Here is a 17,887-nt window from a genome sequence, read left to right on the forward strand (position 1 = left end):
TGTAGCTACAAAGAGGTGAGTGAGTATCTGCTGAGAGATTCTTTAATTAACATTTAAAGGAGTGGTTCACCTTTAAATTAACTTTCAGTATTTTATAGAATGGCTAATTCTAAGCAACTTTTCAATTGGTCTTCTTTATTTATAGTTTTTAAATTATTTGCCTTTTTCTTCTGACTCCTTCTCCTAAGTTTCAAATGGGGGTCACTGACCCTATCTATAAAATGAATGCTCTGTAAGGCTACAATGGGGGAATGTAATAAAAATCGCAAAGACCAAACAAATAAGACTAAAAAGTCTCATTTCACAATGTAATACTCTTCCTTAAACTGTTAATACATTGCAAATTTTAATTGCGCATTGCAAAATTTTAATTACGCATTGCCCGCTTTTAAGAAGTGCTTGAAGGTGTCGTTAATCTTTTGGAGCAGACATAAATCGTGAAGAAGAGGAGATTTGTCACCTGGCGACTAATCCCCCCCGAATCTGCCTGTGTGGCCAGACCCTAAAGGTGAACAACCCCTTTAAGAGATTATTACACTGGTTTACCTCGTAGAGAACACTGAAATTCCAGTCATCAATGCTGACCAATTCAATAGTGCCCCTAGAGTCAAAACAGTTCTAAAAATTGCGGAAGGGGTTCTTACTACAACATTTAAACAAAACATCTTATATATGAAAATAATCTTGCTTTATTCGTAAAAAATGAAACCCAGTTCAGCAATTATAATGTCCCAAAAAGAATTACCAAGTTGCATCATAGGAGGAACAAAATACTAAAAATATTGTTTTAAGAGATACAACAACATACGTTTCTTATGGAAACATCTTGCTATGTTGCAATACCCTTGTTTTGATTGTCTGTAGGATGTGTGCTGTAAAATAAGCATGGCATTAGTCAGAGAGTTGATGGTACATGGTAGGGGGCCATTCCTTGCGAACCAGATTAAAAAAGCACTCAACGTAAAACTATTGCAACACTCTGCTCATTTGTGCATGTGGCTTCTTTAGTAGCCAAGTGATGGAAAACAAGGTAGGTTTACTTATAGCCTTCCAGACTAACTTTCTGTATGTTTCAGCAGTAAAATAAGGTTTTCTTTTACCTGTCATTTAATACAATGAGAAAAATGTATGATGCGTGCTTCTCTGACTTTTCCATACACCACTGAAAAATACCCCTGGTAAAATTGCAAAGATTTAATTCAGCTCCAAATGACTTTAAACTACAATTCCCAGCATTCCTCAACAGCTAAATATGTTTGACATTGGAACAAAAGAACACAAAGCCTTCTGTGAAAGTTCTTCTAAAACACAGGAATTCACAGTATTTCCTATGCTGATCAGAGCATTTTTATGGCACAAAAAAAAAAAAAACAGTTGAACTCAGACTAGACTAATTAGCTCGCATCTCACACAATGGGAGTGACAAGCATTTCTGCCTTTACAACTCAGCATCTTAAGAAATCGGTCTGATGTGCTTTAGCAATCTTATATAGAATTACAGCCATTCCACTAACCTTTAATCACTGGGAAGTTTTGTCTTCCTGCTTTACAGTCATAATGCTCATCCTTTAATTTGGCTCTACTGATACCAGGATTATACATGCTAATAAATTAAGTAACCTTATCTAACGCAGTTTGCTCCAGATAGGCGCTTGGTAGGCCTCTAGAGCAGGTCGTCGCAACCTTTTATACATGTGAGCAACAACATTCAGGTGAGGAAAGAGTTGGGGAGCAAAGTAAGCATGAAAAATGTTCCTGGGTAGTGCCAAATAAGGGTTGTGATTGGCCATTTGGTAGCCCCTATGTGGACTGACAGCCTACAGGAGGTTCTGTTTGACAGTTCACCAGGTTTTTATGCAACTAAAACTTTCCTCCAAGCCAGGAATTCAAAAATAAGCACCTATTTTGAGGCCATTGGGAGTAGCATCCAAGGGTTGGTGAGCCACTAGTGGGAGTAATCCCAGTGTCGGACTGGGATGCCAGGGGCCCACCAGAAAACCTTAGAACATGGGCCCACTTTCCAAACTATTATTCATCCTCTCCTCACTTAACCTCTTTATTCTCCTAGTCTTTTATGTCTAATTACTATACTATATTCTTCCATTATTAAGCCTCTTTTTTCCCATAAAGAAATAGAGAATGACCATGAAATGGGCCAAATGGTTAGAAGCAAAAGGGCCCACTGACACCTGGGCCCACCGGGAGTTTTCCTGGTTTCCCGGTGGGCCAGTCCGACACCGAGTAATCCTACTACTACTACTACTACTACTCCCCCTACATTGTTCAGACCTGTAAAATGGGGTTTACATTGACACGGTATGGTGGCTTACCAATTTTATGATCATAACTTTCTAACTAAAAAGACTCGGACTCAGAGAGCCAAGTACACTTCTCTATACATGCACCTTGTCCTAAAATACTGGTTTTGCCTGCTTTGTTTCAGAAAATGCACGGTAAGGGTCAGGCCACACGAGCAGATTTGGGGAGATAAGTCGCCCCAGCTACAAATCTCCTCTTCTTCGGGGCAACAATCTCCATGAACTGCCAAAATGAAAATCGCCTGGGGGAAGGCACACGCGATGCTTGGTTTTCCAAAGTTGCCGAAGTTTCCTCGTGAGACGACTTCGGAAAATGAAGCGCTGCGTGTGCCTTCCCCCAGGCAATTTTCGTTAAGCCGGCTGAGGGCAGGGGGAAGGAAGTTTGGGGAGATTGTCGCCCCGAAGAAGAGGAGATTTGTCGCTAGTGCCCCAAATCTGCTTGTGTGGCCAGACCCTAAAGGGTGTATGAATATAACCAGGGCCAGAACTATGGGTATGCAGGAAGAGGCAGCGGCCTAGGGCACAACGATTGGGGGGCTCTGGGCAGCTATCTCTTCTGCCTACCGTTAGACTGGACCTGGCACTAGACATACACCCTTAAATGTTGCTGGAGCGTATGTACGCGCGAACGCTGCTGCCGCGCGTGCACTGGAGCGTATATGCAAGCGAGCACCGAGACAAGGATGGGGTGTGAGCTGGCTGGCTGGGCTGCCTAGGGGGCCCCGGCCATCAAGGCCCACCTCTGGATATAACTAAGCTATGTAATTATCTTCAGGAGTGACTTGCACACTAGGCCCAGTGGGACACAAAATGGAGTGAGCGGATAGGCCTTTTCTGCTTAGGTGAAATAAACACAGGAGGCACATTTATGAAGGGTCGTATTTCGAATTCATGTGAGCTTTTTTAAACTCCCTAAAATTCAAATGAATTCAAAATTCGACTTGCGGAAATTTATCAATAAAATAGAATTTTCAAAACTCTTGACAAATTTAAACACCCGAAAACTCGAATCGAGTTTTTTCTCTGAAAAAAAAAAATCATGTCAATGCCAGGAAGGCTGCAGACATCTCCAAATTGATCCCTGGACCTCTCCCATTGATTTAAACAGTAATTCATCAGGTTTTAGGGGGCGAATAGTCTAGGGAAAGAGTATGGTAAATCTCGAAACTCTAATTCAAATTTTTTTAAAAAATTTTAATAGATAATTTGAATTGAATGGATAACTCCCTAGTTTTGGGCCATAAAACAATTTTGAAAATTTGAATATTCATTTTGACCCTTAATAAGTCTGCCCCCTAGTGTAGCCTAAAGCGGTTTCTGGTGTCCTGGTGATTGCTGTGCCAAAAAAAAAAATGATGTCATGTGCACGCACACTGATGCCATACAATGCAAAGGCAGCTTGAGAAGCATTGCACACACATTGCAGCACAAGTAATTACTGGCCACATTTACAATATAGGTAAAAACATTTACATACATTTTTTTGTTCACTGCCTGAAGCATTCATATGTGATTGCATCGGATTACATATTTTCATAAAATAAACTTGTTTGGCTCTGAACTTAACATGGACCATTTACAGCAACATTTTACCCGACCTATTATGGATTCTGACTCAAAGTGAGAAAGGCCCGGAGGGGGCCGAAATGTTAGTCCTAAAGCTGTTTTTCTAATAAACCTACTTCAGAATTTTAAATCCTGTGAGTGCTGATCCTTTTTGGAATGGATGGAGATAATTTACCGACCGTGCACCCAGGCAAATACACATGTCTAGAAGGCTGCTTCACTGAAACTTTGATTGTAAAGTCAAGCTACTTGCATACGAATAAAGCAAACAAAAAGCTACTGCTGTTAGTAATAGCAACAGTAACCACACCTAGACCCTGTGGAAGGTTGCTAATTAGTGTTAGTTCAGCTTGAAACTACGGTCATCACTGCATAGAAGATTTACACAGTGCTACAGAATATAGAAATATGCGATAATGACTGATGATAATACCCATAATAATTACAAAAACTGCAAGTACATCAACTAACTCAGAACAAGCTTCTATTTTTAGTGTTAGAAGTTCTTAAAGACCACATAATACACCATATGTCCTATATTTCTGCATTAACTCCACTTAAATGGATCATCTACCACTGACGAACAATTTTACTAAATCATATTTTTGGATCTGGATCATTGTAGAGTAGTTTTGCTAGTTTGCAAAGATATGCTAATTCTTGCAAACTGTACTACAAGTAAAACCAACTTTTCTTTAGTACTGAATAATACATACAACTAAAATATATTCAAGGCCGCCTCTACAGACAAAAGTTTGGTTTGCCACCGAGAGCAAATATAACAATGTACAAATAGGATACCGAACCATTTCCCACTATGACATATCTGGGTGTTTTTCTGTTTGAACTGCAAAGGGATTGGTTTCACTGATTTCAATGATATACGCCACATGAACAACTCACTGTGTGACTGTTTCAGATGCTGCTGCCAGGAGTATTTCTGTATAGACAAGTGTAGGGTAAGTCCTAATTATAAATAATAGGCTACATAAAAAATGGAGAAATTTAACCTTTAGTCCAGGTATGACAGAATATACAGTTTTGATAGTAAAGCAAAATGCAGTAACACTGATAAGAAGACGATAAATGACAGACAAATTATTGTGTAATAAGAACCACAGACAGAGATGGGCACAGTTTTAAACTGATAAAAACATGCAATCCCAAGAAATCACAATCTCTCTCCATATTAAACCTCTATATGCCCTATAATGCCAGATTTTGACTGGACTTGTTTCCTTTTAAGTCCCTTATGACCTTGGCCATATCAGTACTGCAGACTATCCAGCTGCTTAATACATAACTCCAAATAATATTGATAAACAGTGACGTTAATCACATCACATAACAGATTGTAAGCTTTGTGGGACAGGGTCGGACTGAATATTTCTATATAGCTCAGTGTGAAGTTGAAATAATGTATCATTAGTATTATTCCACATGACAAGGCTGGGCAGATCTCTGCAGGAACCAGCAATGTGGAGGTCATAATTAGTTCAATTACTGCTTTCCCCCCACATTGCAAGTTTATTCACTCAGACAGACAGAATGCACTCCAATTACACTCTCTGCGGAGACAGCGTTTGTAAATCAGAGATAGCAGGAGCACTTCTAAAAACAGCCTTATCTAATTGAAAATAACACTTTGCACCAGATCTCCTGAAGGGAAAGGAAACATTCAGAACGCATTAGGGCACCCCTGAAATGTAACCTAACCCCTTCAGTTAGAGAAGTCCTCAAGATAAGAGGCACAATGCTTGCATTTATATTAACCGCAAATATGCCAAACTGTACAGAAACAAGGAGAAGCTTTCAAAACGCAACCAGCACATTCCCAGGTCTGAATTGAGGCTATAATAAAATCCATCTTCCTTTGCTCACAACACTTAACAACTTATATCCCACCACTCACACACTGATTATTTGTTCTTCTTTTGTAAAAAGGAGCACTAAACACAAACATTCCTGAACCTTTTTCCTGACCTGTGAAGTCAAGTGTGTGTGTATTTGGTATTGGCAAGAAGCAACAGACCGACGGCAAGTCAATAGCATTACTAATAAGTAAGTGTAAAGGTGTAGACGGCAAACTCTCGGCTCAGGATCCCTCCATCCATATCATGCAAATGTGATTGCTATTCGAATTAGGGAGCCAATAATTCAGGTACTAGATACATCTTAAATGCGTCCTTCCAACACTACAGATCTCCTGCTGCTATAGTGCTACAATCCCAGCAACTCTCCTACTGTGGGATGATGAAAGTTTTAGTTCTACTCTATCTGTAGGGCTTAAGGCTGGTCAGCTTGAGAGGCATCACCATCTTTTGCCTGCTATTATAATGAACACTTGTATGTGCTATGCTCTGGTTGTTATCAGATGTTCGATATATAATTAAATGATCCTAAGATAGAGATAAACCCACACTAAGGGTTAAACTCCACACTCAGGGTTAAACTTAGATAAGAGTGGGGCCCCTGGAGTTATAGGAAAATTTAGGCCATATTCAGGATAAATTACATAATCCCTGTATCTCCTGCCTGCATCCCTGCAGTTGGTGCTAAACTACAACTCTCAGTATCATACCAAGGCCACATCCCGACAGCAGCTAAGGGGCTTAAGGTAGGACATGCCTGATCTATGTATTTAAAATATCTAATGTCATTATGGGGGGGTGCTGCAGTGTTGGGTTTCAGGGGTTAATGTTCTGGACCCCAGCATCACAGGAGAACCTCTTCTGCAGGGCGACAATCTCCCCGAACTGCCTTCCCCCTATAATGAGAAAATGCCAGCACCAATGCACTCGTGATGCTTCGATTTCTGAAGTCGCCCGAAGTTTCCTTGTGAGGCAACTTCGGAAAATGAAGTGCCGCGTTTTTTCATTGCAGCAGACGGAAGACACGGGGAAGCAGTTGGGGGAGATTAGTCGCCCCAAAGAAGAGGCACTTAGTCGCCGGGCGACTAAATCTTCCCGAATCTCCAGGTGTGACCCTTAAACGATCCCTGTCCAGGGGTTTTGGTACAAATTCAAATCCAAAATGTGGGTGTTTAGATTAAAGCAGTGATTATTAGGACACATCCATGTTCTATAGAGAGAGAGTGTTTATTTCAGTAGATAATTCAGTATTGGTGCCAGGCTACATTATCATTCGCTCTTGTTACAACTATTTGTATGGGCAGAGGAGAGTAGAAGTGCAGCTCGCTCCTTATGGTTTAACCTGCACCAAACACGGTTACCTGCACCCAGCCCTGTTACCTGCACCAAACACGGTTACATTCACCCACCTGCGGTAGAAGATGGAAAGTTGCAGGAGAGAATCAGAGCCACGAGTATCGCAGCCAATGCCGCTCCGCTGGGGTTCCGGGATAAATACATCGCTTAGCGGCTCCACTCGCAACAGTCTTTCTTCCAGACAGGGACGCTCCAAGCCCAGCCACAGCCCGGGAATATCCGCTTCCAGCGGCGCCCAGTCCAATGCCAATTCCCCCTCTGACGGAAAAAAAAACTTGTTCCCAGTTTTCTATGAAAGAAAGTGCACACAGAGCGAGAGCTTCCCGGGATGTATGAGTAGGTCTCCGCGTCTGAAAACACTCCTTTAATTGAGCTCGTCTGTGCCCGATACGGCAGCGGCTACTAAGGCTTGTACATCTTCCCCCTGCCCTGCCTACTGCTACAATGCCAAGGTGTCCCGCAAGCAGCAGCACTGGCAGCAGGGACCGCGAAAGGGGGAGTTCAACGTGCGGACTGTTTCTCAGTGGAAGGGAAGAGCCCAAACAGATGGGAGCAGAGGTGGGGCCAAGACAGGGGGAGGGAGATCATTATCCGAGTACCTCAGTCGTACGCCGGTACCTCAGCGCTGTTATCTGTTCCGGCTGACTTTCGAATGGCGGGGTTTCCAGTCAGTTTATTGACCTATTACCTATTAGGGATACTTTCATGTTTTTTTTCAAAACGCATCAGTGCAGCAGAATTCAGCAATGAAATACATTTCTTAAAAGAGCAAACAGATTTCATATTTAATTTTGAAATCTGACATGGGGCTGGACATATTGTCAGTTTCCCAGGAGCCCTCAGGTCATGTGACTGGTGCTCTGATAAACTTCAGTCACGCTTTACTGCACCCTTTCCCCCCTAGCAACCTAACAACAGAACAATGGGAAGGTAACCAGATAGCAGCTCCCTAAAGCTAGCCATATACTATAAGATCCACTTGATTGGCCAAACTAGCGGATCTTTCCCCGATATGCCCACCAATGCAGGGCTATATTCTGAACGACCGGATTACAACGGGGAGCAATGGGCTCCAACTAGGGTTGCCACCTTTTCTGGAAAAAAATACCAGCCTTCCTATATATTTATCTTTTTTCCCTATTAATAACATTGGGATCAACCATCATTTTTACCGGCCAGGTGACAACCCTAGCTCCAACGGGTCAATCACCTTAATTGCCTTCCCAATCAATAACATGGCCATATATCGATCGGGAAGACCCGTCGGAAGCCCCATACAGGGGCACATATGCTGCCGAATTGGTCTAAAGGGCCGATATCGGTAGCTGTAATCTGCCGATGTATGGCCACCTTAACACAAAATAAGAGCTGCCTGTTAGATCTAAGAACAGAACTCAATAGTAAAATCCAGGTCCAGGTTTATTTACATTGAGTAGAAGAAACAATAGCTTGCCAGAAAACAGTTACATTCTAAAGTGCTGCCTTTTTCTGAAAGCACATGACCAGGCAAAATGACCTGAGATGACTGCCTACACACAAATTAGGGATGCAAATTGGCCGGAGGGAAATTGCGTGACTTTTTGTCATAAAACAAGGAAGTAAAAAATGTTTTCCCCTTCCCAACCCTAATTTGCATATGCACATTAGGATTCGGTTCGGTATTTATCTTTCACGAAGGATTCGGGGGTTCGGCCAAATCGAAAATAGTGGATTTTGTGCATCACTAACACAAATATTATAACTTAAAAGATACTCACTTGTTGGTTCAATTATTTGCAGTGTAAACGGTGTAATTTAGAAATTAAAACTACATCATAAAAATCATGACAGAATCCCTTTAACTAGGCTGCAGAATCGTAGTCGGAGCAGAGACACTCCCTACACGTACTCACCATCACAAATTTCCCCACGTTATTGTTCCGGGACTCTTTGAAACAGGGCCAAAGTAAAACATCACATGCTTAATTATGGAACACAATTAGGAAAATAACAACTATATTTCCATAATTTGGATGAGATACTTGAAAAAAAATATTTAATAAATCCAACAGGACTGTTTTGCCTCCAGTGAGGATTAATTATATATTTGCTGGCATCAAGTACAAGGTACTGATTTATTATTACAGAGAAAAAGGAAATATTTGATTATTTGATTAGTATGGAGTCTATGGGAGATGGCCTTTCTCTAATTTGGAGCTTTCTGGATAATGGATTTCCGGATAACAGATCCCATACCTGTACTTTTACCTTACTGTAATATCCCAGTCAGGACTGTACCAAATAGGGTTGTGTCCTCACTGGTAACTAGATACCCACTGATCTGGTGCAAATTAGGGCACAGGCTTACCCACTTGTTGCCACCATGGATTCTTACCCAGTGGGGTAACTAGATATTATTGGGCACCATAGCAAAATATTTTTCAGGCCCCGAAAATGTCAGACCTGTTTTACCAAGTTTTATTGAAATTGGATATGAATTAGGGCCTCATGGGGTCCTTATACCTCCTGGGGCCCCTATACCTCCTGGGCCCCCCTGCAGCTGCAGTGTCTGCTTCCTCTATAATTACTCCCCTTGACATTGGTGGATTAGCACCCCTAAATCCCATCTAATCGAATGTTTCTGTGTCCATCCTTCACTCAGAGTAAAATAGGGAAGGTTTAATTCTATTAAGATAAAAAATGTACCCTCTTTGGTCATGGAACCTTGGTGACTCCATATATTTTACAACAAGGGGCATACATTATCAGTGTTGGAATGGGCCGGTGGGCCCCGCAGGTCCTGACCTGGTACTTGCAGCTTCCGTCCTCCATCCCTGGGCCCCCACGCAGCTGAAAGAAAAAGAAGGTAGGTGTGGGGGCACAGAAGGCAATTTGTGTCTGGGGTGGGGGCCCTGGGGTGGTCCCCCGGGCCTCCAAGTCCGACGCTGTACATTATTTCCTATATATGAGCCATTAAGTATACGCAAGCACTTCCCTATTGTTCTGCCAAGGAAAAATGAAATATCTGCAGATTCTACTTGAACGGTACCCCTGGCTGCCAACTAATCATGGAACTACTAGAATGTTTATTTGGTTTTACTGAGCCATACCTTGTAAAATTAGACTCTCTACTTTGTTTTCCAGAAGAAAAGCTGTAGACAACATTTATCGCTTGTTCTGCATCCATCAGAACAGATGTTTAGTAAGTCAAATGCCGTTATAAGAGGCAAGTATGATTGCATTGCTAAGGTTTCATGACATGAAAATTACAGGTAGGTCTATAGCCCTGCCATTCACTGGTGCTAGACTGTGTTATTGTGTAACTGTATTGAGTGCAAAAGAAGTTTTATACTTGTCTAGTTTAATATGAGAACTGAAGGCTTATGCACAGTAGTACACTAAGATCATTTAAGGACACTCTCGTTTTTGAGAATAAAACATTATTAATTCAAACTGCTTACAAGAGAGTACTCCAGTGGGCTCCTGGTACTCCCTGTAAACCTATCAGCCTCTCTTTATTTATGCCCCTGCTCAAGCACAACGTTGCACTTCGTATATACAGTAAAACCCCAATTTTACTCTCTCTCTCAATTTTACGCTCTCTGTGTATCGCCGATCAGCGCTGGCTCAATCTCCCCAACAGGAATCGCTACACAATATCTTTGAAGTGGTACAAACTAACGCGTTTCGTGCCCTTCCAACTTCATCAGAGTTCAAAGTGAGTCACGTGTTAACCCATTTAAATAAACGATCTGGTGCATACGTGATCAAACACGTGTGTGTAAATTTGCACAAGTCGTTCTATTCAATTTGCATCAGACGTTCAATTCAATGCGAGTGTGTGCTGAATTGTAATACAAAATGAGTTATATTAATCAAATTCAAAGTGTTTTTAAAAAGTTATTAAAATAGTGACAATAAAAAATAGTGAATATAAAATATGTGAGTATAAAATGACTCTATAGTGAACACTTTGAATTTGATTAATATAACTCATTTTGTATTACGTCTGATGCAAATTGAATAGAACGACTTATGCAAATTTACACACACATGTGTTTGATCACGTATGCACCGGATTGTTTATTTAAATGGATTAACACGTGACTCACTTTGAACTCTGATGAAGTGCCAATAGGAAGGGCACGAAACGCGTTAGTTTGTACCACTTACCCACTGCCTGTTATCACTTATTGAGCCAAAATAAAAGCCGCTTTTCAAAGATATTGTGCAGCATTTCCTGTTGTGGAGATTGGGCCAGCTCTGATCGACGATACACAGAGACTGTTTGCAGATTTCCGCCTGGAGTTGCCGGACTATCGCGGGAGCTGCGGCCGACATGCTACAGAAAGGGTGAGCTCCGCTAATCTTTCATTACCCGTCTCTTTACTGTAAAATCCAGTAAAATGTAATATCAGGGAAAGTTATTATGTATAATATATAGGTGGGACCCCAAAACAACAATGTAAAATGCGGGAAAACTTAAAATCAGGGTTCTACTGTATATTGAGATGGCCAGCAGGCTAGATACTGTGTGCTCGAGAAAAGGGCAAGACAGCTGGAAGCCATTGTAGCCAATGAGTATTGTAATATAATGTGCAAAATTTGTTAGTCATCTATGGTAACCAATTGCCAGGTAGCATTTTGAGGCCACCTGTTTAAAAGAAAACATGTCATTTGTTGTTGTCGGTTACTGCACCTGGATGCCATGCTTGTCAATGCTTAGTGATTTTGGGGCAGAAAGAAGCAGATTGGCGTTTTCTTCCCCAAGAAACACCTTGCATAATACTGGATTTAGGATTCGCTGTAGTTCAGAGCTTTCTGTTATACAAAAGAAGCTGAACAGAGGCAAAGAATATGTGTTGTGTATGTACTAGGCATGGGGGTGATTTACTAAAATTTGTACTGGGGATCTTTATTTGAATGTTTTTTTCACAGTTACTAGGACATTTTTCTGACTGTCTGCAAAAACATTTTAAAGAATTTTCACATTTATCAACATTTTTTTCAAATGTGTCATGGTGTCAGAATTGGCTTTAAGCAGTGGAATCCAGTTCTCTTCTATGGGCAGCAGAGTTCAGTGACAGCACAAAGCTGTGTGTGCTGTGAGCTATTGCCATAAAATGCTACTCATTCAGTAGGTTTCAGGAAAGACAACCATTGCATTCTTTTTAGCACAATGCACCAGTATGGGAATAAAATTATTTTCTGTTTTACAGGGAAAAAAAGGGATCCATTATCTGGAAACCTGATATCCAGAAATATCTGAGAATAAGGCAAGACCATCTCCCATAGAGTTTTTTATTTAAGCAAATGATTTCCTTTTTCCTTGTACAGGTATTGGACCTGTTATCCGGAATGCTCAGGATCTGGGGCTTTCTGGATAATGGATCTTTAAATCATGTAAACATTAAATAAGCCCAATAGTCTGGTTTTGCTTCCAATAAGGATTAACCACTATATCTTAGTTTGGATCAAGTACAAGATACTCTTTTATTATTACAGAGGAAAAGGAAAATCATTTTTAAAAATTTTGATTATTTGGTTAAAATGGAGTCTATGGGAGATGACCTTTCCAATTTGGAGCTTTCTGGATAACGGGTTTCCGGGTAATGGACCCCATACCTGTACTAGAAGATATCTAATCTAGCAGAAATTCATATTGGTGGCAAAGCAATCCTATTGGGTTTACTTAAATGTCCCCAACCGCCGGCCCGCGGCCCAGTAGCGGGCCATGGACACTCCCGCACTGGGCCACCGAGCCCAGTGCGCAAAAACGAGGTGCGCCAAACTGGACGACAGCGCCTCAAAATTTGCTGCCGACTCCCGTCAACCCCCACCCCCCAGGTCCTTGGACCTGTCCCCGGTCCAAAAAAGGTTTAAAGATTTTTTAGTTGACTTAATGCATGGTGATCTTAATTATGGCAAAAAGCCTTATCTAGAAAACCCCAGATCCCAAGCATTCTGAATAACAGATCCCATATATAAACTGTAATTTCACTTTTTGCTCATTGCCTTAATAACAGCATTATCATAGTTATCACAAGTCACGTGTGTATGTGCAACTTGAAATTGCTGACATTTTGTGGCTTATGCACAATCTTTTAAAAAAGACTGAGGTGGAACATTGGCAACTAGATGCAATTCACAAAGGTACTTGCACCTATACATATACCTTAACACCATGATAAGAGCATATAGCATTATAATTGTTTGCTTCTGAATTGATTGGTTTCAATTTATTGACCCTTCCGATTTTTAAATTAAAGTCTGACCCTTTATATGATCCGATATTACTGAGATAAATGATAGCTAAGTTTCTGGAGTCCACACATGTAGTCCACACATGTCCAATAGCAGAAGTTATTGGTTTAAATGGGGCACTGTGCTGAATAACTCTGGAGCATGTGTCGCTGCTGGAAAGCCAAGGCTGGAGCAGACTTTAAAGTGGAATTTCAGGGAAGTAAAGTTAGTGGTATGGGTTGGTGTGCCATTTTCTTTTAACACATTGGGAGTTTATAATTGTCTTTTATTCTCCTTTAAGAAATCCAGCCAAATACTTCTAAACGTTAACCATGCTTTTGTAATCCTAAAAGGCCAGAGGCACACAGTGTGTTTTCTGCATTGGGGTATCTACACGATCTGCTGTCTTCCACCCAATGCCTACAAATGCACTGAAATTCATGGCATTGGCCAGTTAGAGCACACATAGATCAAATTTGCACATGGAAACACAAAAGAACACATTTACACTCTGAAATCCTCCCTGGGGTGGAAGAGAGCAGATTACATTTTCTCCATTATCGATGCCAGCACAGAAAAAGCAACCATGTGCCCCTGGCCTAATACTGTAATCTTCATTAGTTCACAATACAACTGAACACATGCAGCTGGTTCCAAGAAAGGCTTAGCTTCCATTAACAAGAACCATCGGTAACATATTTACTTATTAGAGTTTTGCCTAGTGCAATGGGTTTTGTGGAAAGCTTAAGTAGCAAACCAAGCAAAACTTGCATACAAACTACCCATAAACAAACAAAAACATGCATGTAAGCTAATGGTCTTTAACTCTGATCAACCCATTTTTCACAAAATCTCTAACTGCCCGTGAATTTGAAAACGCAAACTGATTTACACACCTCTGTACTCAAGATGTAGTGATTATTCTCAGGGGAGAGTAATTGATACACTGCTATCTGCTAGTCACATGTCCATATGTTGGACATTGCTGCTAATTAGGTAATTCTTTTCCCACCAGTAATTACCCTTTTCACAGATCAAAGTATCAACTTGTTCACCAGTCTTAAAGAGATACTGACACTAGTAAAAACTACTCTTCAAAATATTAATGTTTATTAAGGGGGTTATTTATTAAACTCTCATGCTGGATTTGACCTTATTTATTAGTTAAAAAAAACTCAAATTAATATGATTGGAACAAAACCCGATTAATATTGAGCATTTTCTATGACATATTTTCCTGAATTTCTCAATTTTTTGGGGTTTTTGGCTGAAAACCCCAAATTTTTCAGATTATCAGGTTAAAACCAGTGCAAACCACAATATACTCAAATTGGGATAAGTGCCTCTCCTATTGACTTATACTGGACCTCGACAGGTCTGGGATGGCAGATTTTCGGATTCTGGCTTGTTGCAACATCAAGGTAAAATAAATCTAAAAAATTTGAGTTTTTGTTCCAAAGAGCCTGACCAGTCAATCTTTTTGCAACAGTGCACTCCGGATCCCACAAACAGACCGCCAAAGTCAGGAGTTATAGTTAAAAGGTATAAGCTTTATTTGAACATTAGATATATGTAAAAGCGTCCGAGGTCTGATGCATTTCGTGTCTACGCACTTCCTCAGAGACCTGACCAGACCAGATAAATTCAAGGTTTAGTAAATAACCCACTGAAATGTACCTATAGGTCACATTGATCCTTTTTTGCTGATAGGGCTACTTTTGTAAATAATTGTTACTTAAAGTTACTAAACCTGATTGTATTCCCAACCTGACTGTCCCTTCTAAACTTGTCAGTCAGAATTTCTAACACTAGCACCCTTCTGCAAACAACTGGCAGCCCGTCATAGAGGAACACCTGGAGTCAGATAATGTTAAAGCATCAAGCAAATTCACAAACGCCAAAATTATAAATATAATATGATAAATGTAAAAAAAGGTTTCTTTTTTTGGTGTCAGTGTCTCTTTAATGGCAAGACATTTTATTTTTTAATTTTAAAAGCTGCAACCAAGGATAAAATAACACCATACTTTGTAATACTAAAAAGCCAGATAAAATAACCCCCCATTAACAAAATATTACCGTACATAAACAACAACATTGGTTTTCCCCATAATCTATTATTTTCAGTTCCAAGATCCATAAAAGCTCCCCACATTTAAATTATTTTTCTTCATATGTCTTTGTCATTGCAATAACACACAATATTGCTAAGTGGCAACAGCTATTGATTTGTAAATTATGCTCATAACTACAACCATCACACACCCTTCATCCCAGCAATCAATATGTTCTTTATGTCTGTGATCAACTTGATGCCTACTGCCCTTTATACTACATTGACTTTTTATGTCACCTCTTTAAACCATGCCTCTAACAGCTTCTAATTGACTATGCTGTATCTATATACATTACTGCTGCAGGGACAGAATTATAGGCAGTGCTGTCTAAGTGCCCCTGTGAAAGAGACTAATCCACATCTCTCTTCCAAGTATTTTCACAAACAATACTGATGGCGTTTAAGTTGAAAGGGACAGATCTTTTAAGCCACTAGAGTGCTTTCTGTTATACAGTCACTTCTTAACAATATGTGCATTTGAGGAGAACTAACAGAACAAAATCATTTTTAAGTCACAGTTGGCTTTATATAGTTCTGTGCCTGTCTAGGTTGTTTTTTTGTCTATCTCTGTGTTGTTTGAAGCAGATTAAAGCAGAACAGAAAACAGATCCCTGCTCTGATAAGTCAAAGTCAGAGGAAGATCAGCAAACTACTGATCTCTGTTGGTCTCCTGATCTACACTGATAAAAATAATTACATTTCTCAGTGGTATGCAGGGACTCTGGCAGCTTTCTGACTGCAGGGCAAATAATTTCTATTGGCTCAGCTAATAGCCCGTCAGTAGTCATAATACTTCCACAGTAGTATAAGTAGGGTCATAACAAATCCATTAATCATTATAGACAGGACACCTTTTGGAGTCAAACAGCTTCTGCTGATGCAGAACCTCTTGGGAATGTAAGCTAAAAACATAAGCAAAACAGCTGCTTATAGACAGATGCAGTGCATACCTCAAGACTTTCTGCAGCAGCCGCAGACTTTCCTATACCACATGCAAGTGTCCTCCAGTGACTTCCAAATAATTAAATTAGCATAAGCCTAGGAGGCAACTGCTAAATAGTCTGTACTTCATGGAAGTATTGATTCATTGATCCCATGTTTCCCATGCATTAAAAATGTGGCGTAGAACATTTTTTTTATTTAAATTATATTTGAATGTTCAAATTATTTATTGTAATTTATTAATGGCTGGATTATCTGTAAGATTTAAAGGTGTAAATTGTAAATCTGACATATTATAAGTGATTTAATCATTGCTCTGCGTGTCTGTTTACTTATAACATTGGGATTATGTAACTGAGATATATTCATTAGCTGAATGTATGTTTTTATTTGACATTTTTGTTCTACAAATGCTCACTAAAAATATGAGTATGGGTTAGCTATCTAACAACAACCTGCACATTTGTGTAGACTTCTAAGCATTTATATCTGCTGTATGTAGTTATACTGCTGTCTCTGCAGAGTTAAAGTAAATATTACCTAAATATAACATCGTCTTGACTGGCCAAATTATTTTGAAAATGGTAGAATACTTTGTGTTGTTTGGTCTGTTATTTTTCCAAGCTATAAGAGGTAAGCAAAGTAGTTCATGCATGGGAGTATGTGTGTTTACTGAGGAATAAAAGCAACTTGGTAAGGGTCAGAGAATACAGCACACAAGGGTGTCCGTTCTTTAATGACTGGGAAAAACATGGCTACCATACTGAATGCTTGGAGTTAAAAGCCAAGCAGGTAAAAACATCCTGCTGAGTTTGCTAGCCCTGTCATTTTCTCATGGAAATACTGCATGATTTTTGCAAGCTTTTGCTAAGATCAAAGGTAAACAGAGGAGACAGTAATGAAAGGGACACTGACAGACACAGTGTCTTCTTTGTCATCTCCAGACTGGAAAGATAGGAAAGTTTCCCTTTCTGATGCTTGTGGCTTGCTGTAAACATAAGGTGTAGCAGAGCCGGGCTTATCAGAGATCAGCTGCCTGTCCTTTTATTGTTTTAGTGCAGAGCAGAATTATAGTTGTGGCGCCTGGGAGGGAGGACCTGCTAAAGTCAGTCAGTCAGACACAGACTATACAGGGCAAAGGAGAACCAAAAAAAAAAATTAGGATCTGCCAAACTAAATCTTGAAATCATGAGCTGGGCAAACATGATTAATAAGAAAATAAATGCCATATTATGAGTAGACATTTTAGTCAGAACCAAATCTGCAATTTCTGTAGTCTCCAGTTAATTTTATGTGTTATATATATTTCCTGGGCTGTTCCATGCCACCTAGAATCCAGCTCTCAGGCTATGGGCACACAGGTGGAAGGCAGTGGTGGAACTACCGGGGGTGCAGGGCAGGGCCGGAACTAGGGGTAGGCAGAGTAGGCACGTGCCTAAGGCGCAAAGCTGGGAGGGCGCCAGGCACGTACCTCCTCTGTCGCCTACCCCAAGTCC

The 17,887-nt window shown here is 40.3% G+C and overlaps 1 protein-coding gene across 3 annotated transcripts in view; it reads right to left on the bottom strand.

Annotated features, from left to right (window-relative positions):
- unc5b.L (unc-5 netrin receptor B L homeolog) overlaps window positions 1-7,733 on the bottom strand; it is a 110,373-nt gene extending 102,640 nt beyond the window's left edge. The window contains exon 1 of one of the 3 annotated variants that reach the window (XM_041568413.1): window positions 7,165-7,733. In XM_041568413.1, coding sequence (XP_041424347.1) covers window positions 7,165-7,255 — 91 coding nt within the window. In that variant the 5' untranslated portion in view covers window positions 7,256-7,733. The remainder of the gene's footprint in view (window positions 1-7,164) is intronic. The other 2 variants (XM_018224355.2, NM_001088833.1) reach the window with 2 other exon arrangements.
- Window positions 7,734-17,887: the final 10,154 nt, after the last annotated feature.

The sequence above is a fragment of the Xenopus laevis genome, chromosome 7L (assembly GCF_017654675.1).
Source record: "Xenopus laevis strain J_2021 chromosome 7L, Xenopus_laevis_v10.1, whole genome shotgun sequence".
Classification (NCBI taxonomy): Eukaryota; Metazoa; Chordata; class Amphibia; order Anura; family Pipidae; genus Xenopus; species Xenopus laevis.